Source organism: Mesocricetus auratus, unplaced genomic scaffold (genome assembly GCF_017639785.1).
Source record: "Mesocricetus auratus isolate SY011 unplaced genomic scaffold, BCM_Maur_2.0 Super-Scaffold_100006, whole genome shotgun sequence".
Taxonomy (NCBI): Eukaryota; Metazoa; Chordata; class Mammalia; order Rodentia; family Cricetidae; genus Mesocricetus; species Mesocricetus auratus.
Window position 1 is genome coordinate 11,081,734 of NW_024429190.1, and position 17,491 is coordinate 11,099,224.

A 17,491-nucleotide genomic window follows, 5' to 3' on the forward strand; every position below is an offset into this window, starting at 1 on the left:
CAATGTCCCAGGCACAAACATCTACATGCCACACTTAGCTGTTCTCCCCCATCCTCCATCTGCTCCGTCTCAGTACCTGTTGTCTCCTTGCCCAGCTCCTTCAATATGCTCCTGCTCCTATCACCAAGAAAGTTCTCATGCCACAGTCTCTATCTCTCTCTCTCCCAAAGCTGTTGGTGTCTAGGCTTCGAGGAGCACCCTGATAATCTTCTTTGGGCTCTATGCAACTCCATCCATACCTTCCTTAAGGCTAAAGCTCAAATCAAAGTATTTCATCGCCAGCCTGGTCTACAGAGCTAGTTCCAGGACAGCCTCCAAAGCAATACAGAGAAACCCTGTCTCGAAAAACCAAAAAAAAAAAAAAAAAAAAGTATTTCATCATTCAGTTTAGAACTCTCCAATGGCTAGCACGGAGTATCATGAGCAAAACTTAGCTCAAGAATCAAGAATCTCTAGTCCAACAAAATGTCCTGGTGGGTGACGACACCCTCAGAAGCACATTGGGTTACTTGTGTGCCATTCTCCAGGAAGCATGATGAGGTAAGGGAGGTGGGGTTTCGGGGACGGGAGATGGGAATGCTGAGCATTCTGCCATGAACAACTCTAACTCTCCTACATCCTTGGAGCCTTCTCTGCATACTTTACATACACAGAAATAGGTAAACAGACATTCCCAAGACTAACTTATGGGGAGCCTGTTTTGTGTTTTTCTTTTTTCTTTTTGAGATAGGGTCTCTCTATTATGTAGCCCTGGCTGTGCAGGAACTCTATGTAGGAACTCTATGGCCTTGAACTCACAGAGATCCACTTGCCTCTGCTTCCTGAGTGCTGGGATTAAAGGCGTGCTACTATAGCTGCTGCCCCTCCCTTGGAAACGGGTCTCACTATAAAGCTCTGCCTGGCCTGGAACTCTCAGAGATCTGCCTGTCTGCCACCAAAGTGCTGGGACTGAAGGTGCCGCCACACTGGCTGGTGATACTGAGCTCTTGGTCCTCCTGCCTCTACTTTCCCAGTGCTGACATTAGAGGTCTGCATCAGCACACCTGGCACCTGCTCTGTGGAGAACTTTACTGAGAGTCAGTAGTCTCTTCAGAAATTAGGAGTACCACCAGTCACACACCCTCATGCTGAACTAATGCTACCCATGCCTGTCCTGTCACAATGACAACACACTGGCATGTCTTCTAGGGCAGAGTTTTTTTCTTTTATTTTTTCCATATACTGATGGAGACATGTGGTTTTTATTTATTTATTTATTTTTTTGAGACAGAGTTTCTCTGTGTAATAGCCCTAGCTGTCCTGGAGCTAGCTATGCAGACCCGGCTGGCCTCGAACTCACAGAGATCTGTCTGCCTCTGCCTCTTGAGAGCTGGGATTAAAGACAAGCACCACCACCACTCGGCATGTGGTTATCTTTTAATTTCCATCCTGTGTAGAGTCATCAGTTCTCTTCAAAGACAAGAAGTTCTGTGTGTTTAAGACACTGGATCTAACAGTACTGAGAACCTGCACTCTGACAAGACCAGGCATTCCCTCCCCTCCAGGCCCACCCCCCCAACAGTCTGTGGTGCATTACCCATCTTTGCTCAACAAAAGCTCACTGTGTCAACTGGACAAGGCATTGCTGCCATAGACAGGTCAAAGCAGAGGCTGTCAGAACAGGAGACCATAGCTAGGGCACAGTAAGAATGAAAGACTCACCACCCATCCCCATGGTGCTGAGTTCAGTGGGAAGCCTTACCAATCCCATTCAGTTCCCCTTCTCTGTTCCTGCCAGGAGAAAAGGCGAGGTACTTACTGCTTTGGGAGCTACATAGGATCCTGAAAGGGTGCCCACACCACTGGTCAGGTCAAAGAGGTCACTTAAGCCACTGCTGATGGGTGCTCCAAGTCTGGCTGGTGTTGCTGCTGTTGTCACTGCTGCTGGAGGTGCCCCAAAGTTGGTGTCTCCAATCTGGCAAAGAGATCCGAAGAGACATGCAAGAAAGGCAGGGACATTAGGAGCCCATGGAGTAGGAACAGGACCACCTCCACATCTTTAAGTTGCAGAAATAAGACAAAATAAAGTAGGTGGAGAAGAGAGGCTGAGCACTCCTGAGTCACATAAGCCTTGAAGCTCAAGGAGTGACCTCTGGGACGGGGAGCTAAGCATAGAGGAGCTCTCCTCTAGGAAAGCTCACGGGCTGAGGGACAGCAGTCCTTAGGATGACAAGGCATCATTGTCACGGGAGAGGGGGAAGTGGGGGTGAGGACACTGAAGAACTTGTGGGCATAGGGTCAGTGGCAACTGCATGCCAAGAGGTCAAAGTAGAGACTGCCCAGACACTGGGCCACCAGCAGAGGCTCAGCACAGATGAAGAATTGGTGACAGAGGGTTGAACCATACCCCTTCAGGCTCATCCCCCATCTCCAAGCAGAAGCAGGCAGGGTGAAGAGACAGGCAGCGACATGCAGAGAGAAAGGCCAGGAAGAAAATGAGACAAGAGAAAGAGAGAGGTTAGTTAACTGTGGCTTTAGTTGGGATGAGTGTGTTCTGAGGCTCAGAGCCCCAACCTTTTGAAAGATACCACCCTTCCTTGTGGCTTTAGCCTGGCACCCTCACACCCTGTGCCATAGGATCTCTCACGGCCAGACTACTGACACCAAGGGAAAGGTCCAGAAGCTGCCCCTCTCTGCCCAGCACCACTTATGTACCCGAGGAAGGGCCGAGAGGCCCTGGGCCAGGCTTACCACACCTCTTTCAAAGAGCTGAGGAGGTTCTACCCTGACCTTCCATGGAAGTCTGGTTGGGCTGCTCTCCCTAGCTGGTATGGCCGGAGTGGATTTGGACAAAGGCCTGGTTCCTCAAATCGAGGAGCATCCTAACAGGATGCAGCTGACGAGCATGGAGCTACCCAGTCATCACTGAGGGCAGAGTGAGGATTCCACACACCTGTCTTGGCTGTGCTAACAGAGAGGGACATTGAAACCTGTTCATCTGAAGATTAGTAACATCACCTGGGAGACCTAAGACATACCAGGCTGTCGAGGCCACCACCGAGAAGATCCACAGCTCCCATTTGCACTGAGGAGGCAGCCAAAGGTGGGCCGCTCACTGGAGGCCCAAGGTCCAGGTTGAGGAGGTCACCTAACAGGTCACCCTGGGCAGGGATGACATCAGGCTGATCACCAGAAGGTGCTCCAGCAGGGGCTGTCTCAGGGCTCTCTGTGCTCTCGCTCCTGTTGGACAGAAAGGGTTAGGTGGGGTGGAGGTATCAGAGTGTTCCAGGGAAGGTAAAGAGACATTGATCTTCAAAATCCTTCCCTAAGAAGGCACTGGGTCACCTCACTATCTGGGGGTGGAGTTGGGGGATAGGAAGTCAATATGGCTTGTCTCTCTGCCTCCCTAGTCCCACCTACTTTTTAAGCTCTCCATGTGGTGAGTCAGCTGAGTATATTCTGGCTCGTGATAAAAAGGAGACTAGATACCAGCCTCAAAGACTGTCATTGAGCCAAACCAGCCACAGAGGTGATGGGAACAGGTCTTTGGAACCAGAAGTCAGCTCTGCTTGCTGTGGGGTCCTGGACTGTCCGTACTCTCCACACTCACCATCCTCATCTGTTAAATGGACACTTTGTTCAATAACTCGGAGGATTAAACGGTGATCCTAGTATTCAGGACACCAGTACGTAGCTAAGCACTGGCAGAGGGTGGCTAGGATCCTAGTTTGCTTAAACTAAGGCCTTTACAGTGGCCATTTTCTTTTTTCGTTTTTCGAGATAGGGTTTCTCTGTGGCTTTGGAGGCTGTCCTGGAACTAGCTCTCAAACTCACAGAGATCTGCCTGTCTCTGCTTCCCAAGTGCTGGGATTAAAGGCATGCGCCACCACCGCCCGGCTCTGGGGGCCATTTTCTCAGGCCTTCATGCATGTTGGGCAGCTGTACTCACGAGGCAGTGCGGGGTGGCAGGCTCTTATGCACCACGCCACGGCCACCCTCCACAAAGGCGCTGGGAGGCTTGTGGTAGACAGAAGCCAGGGTGCCAATGTAGCAGATGAGCTCATCCAGCAGTGTAGGCTCAATAAGGTCCGTCTCCTCTGAGATGAGGGGCTTCTCAGCCAGGACCACCTCTTTGGCAGCTACAGGGTCGGTGGAGAGCAGGCGCCAGTAGATGTAGCCACGATCCCGAAGGTCTGGGTTGTCTGAGTCCTTGGGGGTGGAGATGGAGAAGCCCATGTAACTCTTACCAGATGAGAGAAGGGGTCCCTCCCACAGACCAGCCTTGGCATTTAACAATTGTCTTTGTTTATTTGTTTGTTTGAGAGAGGGTTTCTCTGGCTGTCCTGGAATTCACAATCTAGGCCTGAACTCACAGAGATCTGCCTATTTCTGACTCCCAAGTACAGGGTAAAAATGTATACAACTTCCTGTCTCAACCAACAATTCTGAACATAACTACTTTAGGGACATATCCTAGCCACCAACTTTCAGCTGGGGCTCCTTGGTTCCCTAGTCCAGGTCTCCAATCCCCCACCTTTGTGAACTTTCCAGCAAACCTTTTGGTTCCCCGATACACCCTCTCTTCGATTTCCCCTGGTGACGCCACCCCATGTGGATCTGTCTGTGACTGACTCCCAGAAGTCAGGATCTCAAGCTACTCTGGCATCAATTCCCACAGATGCTATCGTTGGGGGGATGGAGTTTGGGGGAAGACTGGCTTCTTTAGATGCAATGTGGGGAGCAGCAGGGGAGGTGGGGACACTACCTGAGTGGCCAAACTGAGGACCTGTTGCACCAGCTCCTGAGTCTCTGTTGGCTTCTTCAGGAAGAGCTTCACAATGGCTGTCAGTAGCTGTAACTGTACCTGCAGGGGACAAGGCAAGGAGGGTTGCTGGGTCTAAGAACAGCCAGAAATCAAGAACAGCTCTTGTAGTTTTGGGGATGCTGCTGAGGAACTTGGATCTGGGGCTGGGCTCCAGATGGAACTATCTGGTAGGAAGGGCTCAGCTGGGCTCCTAGATGCCTGTCAGAGCTTCAAAAGGCAATACACATGTGACTCGTATGCTCCTTAAAGCTATTGATGGCACCACAGAGAGCAGAGGGCAGGCCAGAAGGGCCCCTCAGAGCTAGCCTGCCACTGAGGAACTACATGCCTGTTGAAAAGTAGGAAGCATTCCTGACCCCTCCATCTCATTATTTCATCAGGATACCCTCAACCTTGCTGACACTCCTCACTGTGGTCCTCATGCTGACCCCAGCCCCATGCTTCCAAAATCTCCTCTACTCCCTCTTAGTGTCATCAGCTGTCAGGCTGCCCTATGGCTGTAAACGTTTTCTTTTTTTGTTTTTAAAGTCAGGTCTCACTATGTAGCTCTGGCTGTCCTGGATCTCACTATGTAGACCAAGCTGGCTTGGAACTGACAGAGATCTGTCTGCCTCCCAAGCACTGAGATTAAAGGCGTGTGCCACCACACTGAACTGACCATGAGCTTTTGATGGATGGGGATAAGGTCTGTCTAGCTCGCTGTATGACCCTACACTGCTTACACTACTGCCTAGGGAACAGTAGGCGCTTAAGAAATCCGTGATGATCAGCTGCTGGCAGTGGTTCATACTTTTGATCCCAGCACTGGGGAGGCAGAGGCAGGCGGATCTCTGTGAGTGTGAGGCCAGCCTGGTCTACAGAGGGAGTTCCTGAGGCTCTATACAGAGAAACCCTGGAGAGAGAGAGAGAGAGAGAGAGAGAGAGAGGGGGGGGGGGGGGAGGGGGAGGGGGAGAGAGGGGGAGAGGGAGAGGGAGAGGGAGAGGGGGAGAGGGGGAGAGGGGGAGAGGGGGAGAGAGGGGGAGAGAGGGGGAGAGAGGGAGAGAGAGGGAGAGAGAGGGGGAGAGAGGGGGAGAGAGGGAGAGAGGAGACAGAAGAAAGAGAGGAGAAAGAGGGAAGGAGGGAGGGAGGAAGGGAAGGAGGGAAAGAAAGAAAAGAAAAAGGAAGGAAGATGAAAGAGAAAGAAAAAGAAAGAAATCTGCCGGGCATTGGTGGCGCACGCCTTTAATCCCAGCACTCCGGAGGCAGAGGCAGGCAGATCTCTGTGAGTTCGAGGCCAGGCTGGACCGACAGCCTCCAAAACGCTACAGAGAAACCCTGTCTCATAAAAACGAAAGAAAGAAAGAAAGAAAGAAAGAAAGAAAGAAAGAAAGAAAGAAAGAAAGAAAGAAATCCATGATAGTTGAAAAAACCTGCACACAAGGCCATGTACGTGGTTCTTCAGAACTCCAAATCTCCCCCCCCCCCAGCCTGGAACAGGTCTATTGGGGAGGGTGGGAGCAATGGCCCAGGCAGCTCAGCAGCAGTACTGGTAGGGTAGCTAACTCTTGCTTGTTCAGTAGAAGGTATGCACTGAAATGCATGGCTTCATCATCCTAGCTTGCAGGGTAGTCTAACACCAGGAGTAAGAATGGAGAGGATGGACCAGAGAAATGGCTGTGGTAAAGACACCTGCTGTTAAGGCTGATGACCTGAGTTCAATCCCTGGGACTCACATGGTGGAAAGAGAACTAACTTCTAAAAGTTGTCTTTGATCTCTACTCTAGTGCCTTAACACACTGTGCAACCCCATTAAAAAAAAGAAAACAAAACAAAGGAGGTTTCTTCTGGGAATGAGTCATTCACAGCCCCTTGACATCTGCTTGTATATGGGTCAGTGGAAAAGGACCAGAAGAAGATTATTTCCAAGGCAGTAGTAAGCCCAGCATGTGGCTTCCACATCTGGCTCCAGCCATGCAGTCACCTTTGGTCATGGGTAGTGGTTCATACCAGCAATCCCAGTCCTGGGGAGTGGAGGCAAAAGGACCAGAAATTCAAGTCATTCTCAGCTACCTAGCAAGAGGGAGGCCAGCCCAAGATGTATGGAAACCCTGTTGCAAAAGCACCCTTTGAGAAAGCACAAAAAAGGGGCTGAAGAGAAGAGATGGCTCAGCAGTAAGGAGCACAGGCTGCCCTTCCAGAGGACCTGGGTTCAATTCCTATCACCCACATGGCAGCAGCGCACAACTGTCTGTTACTCCAAGATCAGACACTCACACAGACAAAAACCCAGACAAAACACCAATGCACATACACACACACACACACACACACACACACACACACACACACACACACACACACACACACAGAAAGAAGAAAAAAAAAAAGAAAAAGCATGACCCATTTCAGGTGGGAGTTGGTGTCTTATGAGCTTTGCAAACAACCTACAGCACTTGATTTGGAGTTAGAATAAGATCACACCTCATCTGAACTCTGACTCTATCACTTCCCAACAGTTGCTAAAGTTACCTGACCTCATCTGTAAAATGGGTATAACTCACATTGTTAACTGCAAGAGTCAAACAGACAACCAATGCAAATAACCCTTGTAAAGCTGTGCTGGGACTGAAGGTGCAAGGAATTGGTAAATTTAAGGAACACAGGAAATCTGAGTTCAACTTTTCCTTCTGACTTTCTCTAGTCCTTGGCTCTTTAGCAGGTTTATTCCTGTGGAGGAAGAGGCTGTAAGACTTAACCCAAACATTTGGCAGCTTACCTGCCCCCAGGCAATCCTCCATAAGGGCCGAAAGAGCACAGCAAGGCTTGGCTTCTGGGCAGCTGCAGAGGAGAGGCTGATGGCTGATGATGAGAGTGAAGCTGCGTGAGGGAGTTGGGGGCGGTGGCAGTGGGAGCGTGAGTGGTAATGAGTCCCTGCGAGGACTGCTAGGGACACACTCTGCCGGCTCTCCTTCAGAGAGCTGCCATTCTGTCTCTGTCCACCCACACAGGCTAGGGTCAACAACAGGCCCAGCAGTCTTGGTAAGTGGCTCCACAAAACACAGATCTTGGAACTTTTTTGGACTGCTGAGGCAGAAGTTCTCTTTGTCCATGGTAGTAGTTAAACTATAAGGACAGAACCTGAACTGTTGCCTAACTGTAGCTCCTGCTCTGGGAATGTGACCAAGGCAGAGGCCATTTAGGGTGGCAGACATAGCCCCAACACCCCAAGGCAAGAGTATGGGAGGAGTGTGCTCTTAGACATGTCAGCTATGGGAACTAGCAGGCCCTGCTTTTTCCTGGGCCACTTCACTGTAGAATCTAATCTTGACCCAGGTCAATACTATCACTGATGAGTATTTACTATGGGGTAGAAATATGTTAAAGATGAGCATAAAATCATTAAGCAAGGGTGAGGCAGATGAGAGGTATGAGCTCTGGGGTTTCTAATTCCACTGCCCATGTTTGGACTCACTAGGTTATAGGTTACACTGCCTGCACCGGGCAGAAGACATTTCCTAATTCACAGCAAAAGGAGCAAAAATAAAGAGATGCAGACAAAACTATACCCATTACCTTCTGAGCTGTTCAAATCAAGTACAAGAGGCAGGACAGTACCACCTGAGATGGGAGGTCAAGCCAGGACGACCACTCTACCAAATGAAATCGGGCAAGAGTTACCCAGATCTCAAGGGTTCAATCCCTTCTTTCCAAGCTATCTGCTTAAGGCTGCATCCCTGAAATATTCACAGTTCTACACCATGCCACCTAGCCACAGCAGCCCACTCCCAAGAACAGACTAGATGCACAAATGTCCAATGACTCAAATAAAGCATACATTAACAAAGACATGCCTGCAGAATTACACTAAGGGGAGAAGGCAAGGTTCTAAGCAATCTGAAGTTGCATAGTGGACTACAATAGCATTTAAGCGAGAAGGAAACACACACACACCCCACTTCTCTTCATTTGTAATACCATGCTTGCAAACACTTGGCTTATTTTTTATTACAACTGTTTATTATTTCTTCGTGTGTATGTGAAAGGCGTGTATGTCATGAGACATGAGGCGGCTAGAGGACAACTTGAAGGAGTTGGTTCTCTCCTACCACCAGGTGGTTCCTGACTGACCTCAAGCTGTTAGGCTTGGTGGCAGGTGTCTTTACCCACTGAGTCATCTCACCAGCCTTGTTTTTATTGACAAGGTCTCATGTAGTCCAGGCTGGATTCAAACTCTTCATATAGCCAAGGATGACCACCAACACCTGCTGAATGCTGGGATTACATGTGTACACTGTCATATCCTGCTTCTATGCTTGTAAATCTGCCTCTTGTTGCCCCTGAAAATCAATATTCACAGGGCTTAAGTGGTCATCTGTAGATACAGGCTGAGCAATGGAAACCTAAATCACCTGACGAATACTTCCAAGCTGAGGCTGGACAAAGCAAGGCTGATTCTACCCTTCCTTTAAGCTCTCATTCTATGAAAAAAAGTATCCTTCTCCTCATTTAAAATGGCCCCCAAGTGTGGTGTTACCGTGCTGTTCTAGAAGACTAGAATGTTCTCTGTGGAGAAATATGTACACTAAATAAAACAGTCAGGCATAAGTCAGTGTTGTTGACCACTGAGTTCAAGGCAAAGGTTACATGTTGACCAACTGATAAAATGAATCTAGACATCAAGAATTGAACTGTGTATCTCTCCTGGAAGTGTAGCTCAGTACTCACTCAGGAATTGTGGTGGTTATGGAATGCAAATGCCAAGAACAGTAAGAGCTGGCTCAAGTGTCTGTATGAGTATCTACTGGTACATTCTACAATCTCCAAGTACCAAGAAACTTAAGTATGCTAGTAACTGGGAGAACTATGGCTAGGAAAGCAGTTAGAGGAAGAGTTTTCATTATACAGTCTCTGTAGTACTTCTATTTGGGACATGTCTATGTACTACCAAAGATAAATATGAAATTAAAGCCAGAAACTTCTGACCAACTTCCACACACACCACAGACTGTACTATGTCCTCTGAGGCACTGCTGTGGAGGAGAAAAAGGGGCCACACAGAGCCTGTCAATTAATGTCTGTCCACACTGGCAATGCAATAGGAGGAAGGAAGGGTATAGGGGTGGGACAGGCCCAGTGATGGGTGTGCCCACATGAAGGCTCACCTGGGTGCTCTCATCATGAAAACCTTCAAGGAAGCTCTCCAGCAGCTCATCTGCATTGTCAATCCGCTCAGCATACTCGCCCACTATCCAGATCATTGCAGCCCGGGCCTCAGGCTCATCCAGGGAGTCCAGGTTCTCGCATAGTGTGGCTATCACACTCTCATACCTGGGAAAGCAGGATTGAGCCAGCAGGTAAGCACCAAGGAATTTTGGCCAATGTGTATATTGGAGGGTTAGGGGCTAAGTCAGATAGGCAGCTGCCCAGCTCTGGAGAGGTGGTGAAGAGAGGGGATGTTTAGCTGGAGTTTAGCTGTTCTTATTTTGGCCTGGAGGGCCAGCTTGGGTAAAAGAAGATAAAAGACAAAGTTTCTTCTGAGAAAGCTGTGAAATGGAAAGGGAAAGGAGGAAGGGGAAGCCAAGCTGCCCTCTTCCCATGAGGGGTGGGCACCTACTTGTTGGGGTACTTTCGGAAGATGTCCTTAATGACCACAATGGCTTCCTGGACTACATAGTTGACCTTGGTCTGGATGAGGTCAAGCAATGTGCTCACACAGCGCTCTGCAGATTGCTGTGTAGGAAGAAGAGGCAGTGTAGGCAAGGTCTCTGCACACAGTTTCCAACTGAGCTAATGATCCTGCCGGGGTCAAGCGGCTTCAGACCCATTGCCCACCTTCTTTATCATAGCATGAGAACACATCTCTCTCCCTTGATAACGGGGAGGCAGAGAACAAGGGCCAAATGAGGGCCCTTGATGAAAAGGACATACAGACTGAATGAGAACACAAGACAACCGGCGGTGTAGCTCTTGACAGTGTGAGGTCATTGGGAGTCCCTCTAGGCAAAGTCCCAAGGGCTGAGTGATCCTATTTGGCCCTGTCTCTCTGGCTTGCTTTATAAAATTATCTGCAATGACTAGACCTACAAAGTTTCTGTACCTAGTCTTTTGCTTTTATTTCTACATACTACACAATAGCCTGAAGGGGCAGATGTCTCAGGAGAGCAATAATAAATATCAAGGGGAAAACAGCTTAAAACACCTCAAGGGTCCTGAGTGGGTATGACCAGCTATCCCAGGATCCTTAAGCCACCAGTGGATCCATTGAGTACAGGTCAATGTCAAGGAATAGATCCCCAGGCAGAGTGGAAGGAATAAAATGCCAGGGCACTGGGTTTAGAGTGACTTAGTAGGTCAGAGGAAGAAGCCCAGTAGCTCAATCAAGGTATTTTCTGAATTATCAGGCAGAGGTCCTGCCCCAGAGCTCTGTGATAAGTCTAACAGGAACTCCATGAGTTGGTGGCTGTCCTGTGGCCTTAGATAATGCTGTAGGAGAACCATCATTACAGTGGCATAATTTTACATATTACAACTCAAGGGCCTGAAGTGAGAAAGAGCCAATCTAATCTGTATAGTGGGCACCTTGGAGTCTCTGTTGGTGACCCTTGGACTTCCTGGACCATAAACAGCTTCTAGGATCAGACTGGCTTTCTGTTTTCAACAACCTTCTCCCTCCCTGGCTAGGAATGGAATCCCAGAACTTATTTACCTCCACCTTGATAGCACAGCGACCAATGGCACGCACTGCCTTCCGTACAAAATCCACATCTACTTCTGTAGCGTACTCTTTGAGTTCCGCCAATACCTGTGGTCCAAACAGAAAATGGATTGGAGACATCTGATAGAACAATCTGTTAGAATACTTGGGTAACAGAAATGCACAAACTCCTAAAGGAATGGGACTCTGCTGACTGCTCACAATGAATGACCCAGGAGAGTGTCATCAGGCTCCTCAAAAGGAAGATAACTCAGAAGGAAGGTAGAGGATGACTATGTAGCAAGGCTCAACAACCCTTGCTTTACACTAACAGCTACTATATCCAAGTACATCATTTTGTGTGTATGGTGTTGGGGATACTAAGTAGATACTATAACCCCTAAACTACATTTCCAGCCCCAGCTTTTGTGTGTGTGTGTGTGTGTGTGTGTGTGTGTGTGTGTGACAGGAGGTATGCTTATACACATTTGTGCATCTACTTTTGTTCTTATTTTTGTTTGTTTTTTGGTTTGAGATAGGGTCTCTCACTGGCCTGGGGTTTTCCAGTGAGGCTAGGCTGGCTGGCTAGTCAGCCCCAGGGATCTGCTTGTCTCCACTTCTCCAGTGCTGGGGTTATAAATGCACAACACCAGACTCTGTGTGTGTGTGTGTGTGTGTGTGTGTGTGTGTGTGTGTGTGTGTGTGTGTGTGTGTGTGTGAGAGAGAGAGAGAGAGAGAAACATGAGCCTACAGAGGACAGAAGAAGGTATCAGATACCTTGAAGCTGGAGTTACAGGTGGTTGTGAGCTTCCTAAAGTGGGTGCTGAGAACTAAACCCATGTCTTTTGAAAAAGTAGTAAGCGCTCTTAACTATGGAGTCAGCCATCTCCTCAGTCCCCACACATAGGTTCTGGATATTAATTTCAAGGCTTCATGACTGCCCCTAGTAAGTGCTTTACCAGCTGAACCATATCCCTAGGTGCCCAACTACCACGTTTTACTGAATAAATGATAGGTAATAATAGAATAAGGAGAATTTTTTTGAGTATGTATAGGGAGTCTAATTATGTTGTCCAAGGTAGTTTTGATCTTATAACAATTGATTCTCCTGCTTTAACCACCCAAGTATCTGGGACTTCAGGAGTGTACCTCTGTGGACAGCTTGAGAATATTCTTTATTAATACAAATATTAGTTGTTTTACTTGCTTACAGAGCATCCACAACTCTCCATGAGATAAAATGTCAACAGTGAGCATGCTGACCTAGAGACATCTAGGAAGTTGTCTGTCACCAAAGCTTGTGCCCCACACCACCATACTCTGCTTGCCTGGGCGATGTTGGCCTGAGAGGCCAGACGGATCATAATGTCCAGTTTCTCCAGCTTCACGTAGATGGGGTCATTGTACTTCACAAAGAAAACCTTCATTTCATGCTTCAAGATTTCTGGTCTGGTGGTGGGGCAGGATGCCCAGAGAATAAAAAAGAAGCCGTAAGACCCATGAGGAGTCATTCCACATCTGCTGGGGATTTCCTGGACTACAGGCGAAGCTTGGTGTCCAGGGAGGCAGAACCACCACCATGACTGTGTGACCATAGGCAGTAGTTCTTCCTGGCTACAGCTTGCTGGGCCACATCTCAGGAAGGAAAAGGAATTTACATGGATAGTAGGCAGCAGGCCAGGGTTCTAATCCCAGTGTGTGACCTCAGCCTTTGTTTCCTTACCCATGAAATGAGAATGAACTGTGCAGGAATAAGTATTACCCCAGGCCTGAATCTGGCAGGTATGAACTCAAACTCTCAGAACATTCATCCTGTTCATTCAAAGATAAAGATGGCTGACTATGCCTAGACCATTTATAAATAATACAGTTTATGTTTAAACCCTGCTTTCCTTCTGGAGTCCTGAAATAGTGGACTGTGCCCCTATTGTCTTATTGCCCCCAGGTGCCCTGTCTCAATTTGGCTCCCTGGGAGGAAACATTCCACACATGTTGCTGCTCTCTGCTGGCCTTTCAATAGAGGAAAGCCCAAGAGAAAGCCTTTCATGGATTCTTCTATACTCTCTGCTATGACCCAGCTGTAGGTCACTCTACTAAGTCTTAGGTAAGGAGCACAAATGACTACTGGGAAATCCTAGTCAACCTGTGAACACAAACAAATGCCTGCACAATAGGTCAACTGTGGGAGATGAAACACCTAGCATGATCAGTGCCTGCTGCATGAAGGCGGTTGCCAATAGGAACTGTCACCTGCTGAGCTGTCTCAGTGTATCCACTGCTCCTCCCCTGCTGCCTGCTGCCCTCAAATGGTACCACAGGACATAATTTTCTAACACGAGGAAATTCAAAGGGGTTACAAAGCTTGCATTTGTCACAAACTAAAAGGATGAGAACAAGATAAGAGGTACCACCCTGGTTCGTACTTCTATGTCCTTCCCAGGATAGAAATTAATAATTCTAAAACAAAGTTATAGCCAGGGATGAAGCTCTGTGGGGAGAGAAGACTCTGAGATGGGTAGTAGGAAGATGACTTCTACAATTGAGACTTTACAAAGGCTGCCCAATCATGTCAGGCTGGTTCACATCATGACTGGGTGACATGGACTATGGTATGGGTATGGTTTTTCATTTATTGATACAAATTCAAGGTCAATTTTGTGATATGTATATTTTTCCTCTTGATTAAGTATTGTGCTTATAATGATCTTTTAAAACATAATGCATAATTAAATACAGATTATAGATAGTTACTTATAATAGTCAGAACTTATAGTTAGGTAAGTTAGGTTTTCTAGATATACAGAGATATATTTGAGATAGTCTTCAAACCTTTCAAAGACCTTCAGAAAATGGCATTTTAAATGGTTTAGGGTTTTTCTTGACAATGAGAAATGTCTGCTCCTGGCAGCACCAATTACGTCTGAGAGGAAGATGGGCATTGAAAAAACTTGTTATGGAGTTTGCTTTCAACATGGCAAGATTAGCCATTTGGGCAAGAAACTGCTCTTGCCTGGACTGCTTGACTGTTGCTGTATAATCTGGATATGCAGGGCCCATAGGAAAGTAACTGCTGAACTCAAATCGTCCTTCAGGGTTCCTGATTCATGGAAGAGTCTACTAGACTTTCTGCAGGACACAAAAAAAAATGACTGACAGACTGCCGATGCAGATGGATAGTTTGAAATTTCCTGCTTTGCTGAGAAATCTTCTGGACACATTGTGGCCTATGGGCTGAAGATGGATGCCCCAACATTACAGATGAACTTCGGGTGACTGTCCAGACAGTAAGATGTCTCTGTCAATTCTAGTGTTTATATATTATCCTTCTGTGGTCTTTGATAGAGTTGAAGACAGATAGTTATAATTATAGTTTTCCTTAGTTATGATAAAAGATAAGCTACATATAGAACTTTGGACTCACAAGGATGGGATGGATGATATTTTCTTTAAATCTTGCTAAAATATTGTAACTGTGTTGCTTGATAACTGTTCTGTTATATACAATTTGACTATGTTAAAGTTAAGACCTTTCTTTTTGTTTAGACAGAAAAGAGGAGATGTTGGGGAAGTCCTGTGTATATGTCAATAAAGCACTGTTGGCCAATAGGGAACCAAGATAGGTGGGACTAGGAGTCCAGGAGGACTCTAGTAGGAGAAACACAGAAAGTCAAGATGTAACACCATGGGATAAGAAGCCCGAAAACTACTCCAGTAAGAGAAATACTTAGATTAGCAATTATGGGATAAATACTTAAGTCAGAACTAGCCAGTAAGAAACAAGCAAGGCCAACAGCTTCACAATTAATATAGCCTCCTGTGTGTTTATTTGGGACTGATGCGGCTCTGGAACCAGGCTGGCGGGAAGGCTTCTCTTTACAATAGACCAATAGACAACTTTTTTTTTTTTTTTTTGGTTTTACAAGACAGGGTTTCTCTGTATTGTTTTGGAGGCTGTCAGTCCAGCCCGGCCTTGAACTCACAGAGATCCGCCTGCCTCTGCCTCCCGAGTGCTGGGATTAAAGGCGTGCGCCACTACCGCCGGCTCATAGACAACTTCTTAAGAGATTGCTGTGTTAAATATAGCACAGAGAACCCTTCATGCTGGTCTAGTTCCAGTATTCTAATAAATGCAGTGACCCAAGGGCACTGGTATATAGAGACTCACACTGTAACAGCCAAGCCCTAGTCATATCACGTTACTTAGAGACTTAGAACACTTTACCCATGCTTACTCTCCAAATCTCCACAAATGTTCCAGCTCAATAAATACCTCTGGCCATCTAAAAAATATTAAGAATCAGACTGCTGCTGTGACAAAGTATGTGACAAAGTATGCTACCTTCCTAAGGGGCCCTGTTCACTGTGGTCCTGGTTCCTAGCAGCAGACAACAGAAATGAGATGTCCTTGCCAAGCCCTGACTATAGAGAGGCTGGAAGGAGAATTTAGGAGGTAGGTCCCACCCCAGCTGCAGGGCACCCTCACTCAGAGCTGCCTTAGAGGAAGGAGAAGGCCATTCCAGAGACTTCAGATCCAGTGCTGCTTATGGAGTTTCAGACCTTCCCCATCCAGCACCAGACTCCTTCCTTGGGAGCAGTGACTTATCAGAGTCATCCCTTAGGAGGAAGGAAGCAGGCTGCCCAGCGTTCTGTTCTACTCCCTTCAGGCCTTGAGGTCAATGTCAAATCCACAACTTCTCACCATCTCTAAGGTCTCCAAATTCAAGGATTTTGATGACACCTATGAACTTTGTCCCCAAGCAAACTGCACACTATCAAGTCTTCAGCTATCCTGAAGGACTCTGCAGACTAAGTCACCAAATGTGCAGGCAAAGCAGCACTGTGCTTGTCTTTACTTATTAGTCTCTACAGCTCAGGCAGGGCTTCTTAACACTGACCCTGATCTAGGCCCGATGGTTTCTTTCAGGTGTCCTCTGGTTGAGAGCAGTGTAGCACTCTTTAGACTTCCTGCATGGTGACAGATCACTCTCCCTTGAAGGCCCCTGACTCTAGCCTGTAGCAAACATGTATGGCAGTCTCAGTACCTTTTCTGCACGATGAGGTTGATGTTGCGTAGAGCCACATATTGCAGCTCTGGCTCTGCTGACAGCAGTGTGACCAGAGGAGGTGCTAGCTTCTTGAGCAGTGTGCCGTAGTAGTCCAGGTCCTTGGACAACATCTCCATGAACTTCATTAACACCTTCACAGCAGACAGCACCACAGCTGAGTTGGCATGGGAGAGCCTCGGAGTGACCCTTTCACAGATGCTGGGGTCCAGCCATTTCAGCAGTGCAAAGAGAGACAGACAAGGGCAAAGTCCTGGTTCACTTATCAAAACAGCATGTCTGGTTTTTGTTTTTGTTTTTTTGAGACGGGGTCTCATATAACCCAGATGGGTCTCAAACTCACTATGTAGCCAATGAACTGCCCAAGAAAAGGGTTGCTCTGCCCCTACCTTTTCTTTTTCTTCCAGTACTTAAACTGAACCTAGGGTCTCATATGTGTAAGACAAATGCTCTCCCACTGGTCTTAGCATGTTTTACCCTCTTGCCTCCACCCTCCAAGTGCTGAGATTACATGCACACACTACCATGCCTGGTTTGTGTGGGGCTAGAACCCAGGGCTTCATGTATACTTAGCAATCACTCTACCAACTGAGCTACATCTCCAGGTAAAACAGGATGTCTTCTATAAGAGGAAGGCCTTCTGGTCTGCTGCCTACTGACTCTAGCAGGCCTAAAACACTGTGAGCTTCAGTTTCCTCATCTCAGAGTTAGTGTAACAATGTCTACTCCACAGGTTTGTTGGACACTTAAGTGAAAAGAATGAATACAGTGCCTGGAACATAGTAAATATCTCTAGATATAAGCTCTTTCCCTCCTACTGACAAAGGATTCATTCTTTCATGTTGGTCAAGTCAGTCCCTGCTGGGTGAACTGAGCAATTCCTTGCACTTCTCTAATTCAGTCTCCTTGTCTGTAAGATGGCTGATGACGATAGGATACATTTCTCGAAT

At 47.4% G+C, this 17,491-nt stretch overlaps 1 protein-coding gene across 3 annotated transcripts in view; it reads right to left on the reverse strand.

Annotated features, from left to right (window-relative positions):
- The window catches only part of Ap1b1 (adaptor related protein complex 1 subunit beta 1), a 55,828-nt gene that overhangs the window by 7,954 nt on the left and 30,383 nt on the right, over positions 1–17,491 (reverse strand). For 2 of the 3 annotated variants that reach the window (XM_040746787.1, XM_040746788.1), the window contains exons 7-16: positions 16,521–16,742; positions 12,807–12,927; positions 11,491–11,586; positions 10,399–10,514; positions 9,947–10,112; positions 4,745–4,843; positions 3,929–4,188; positions 3,018–3,219; positions 2,387–2,407; positions 1,799–1,954 (exon numbers count right to left, since the gene is read on the reverse strand). In XM_040746787.1, the coding sequence (XP_040602721.1) occupies positions 1,799–1,954; positions 2,387–2,407; positions 3,018–3,219; positions 3,929–4,188; positions 4,745–4,843; positions 9,947–10,112; positions 10,399–10,514; positions 11,491–11,586; positions 12,807–12,927; positions 16,521–16,742 (1,459 nt within the window). The remainder of the gene's footprint in view (positions 1–1,798; positions 1,955–2,386; positions 2,408–3,017; positions 3,220–3,928; positions 4,189–4,744; positions 4,844–9,946; positions 10,113–10,398; positions 10,515–11,490; positions 11,587–12,806; positions 12,928–16,520; positions 16,743–17,491) is intronic. The other variant, XM_040746789.1, reaches the window with a different exon arrangement.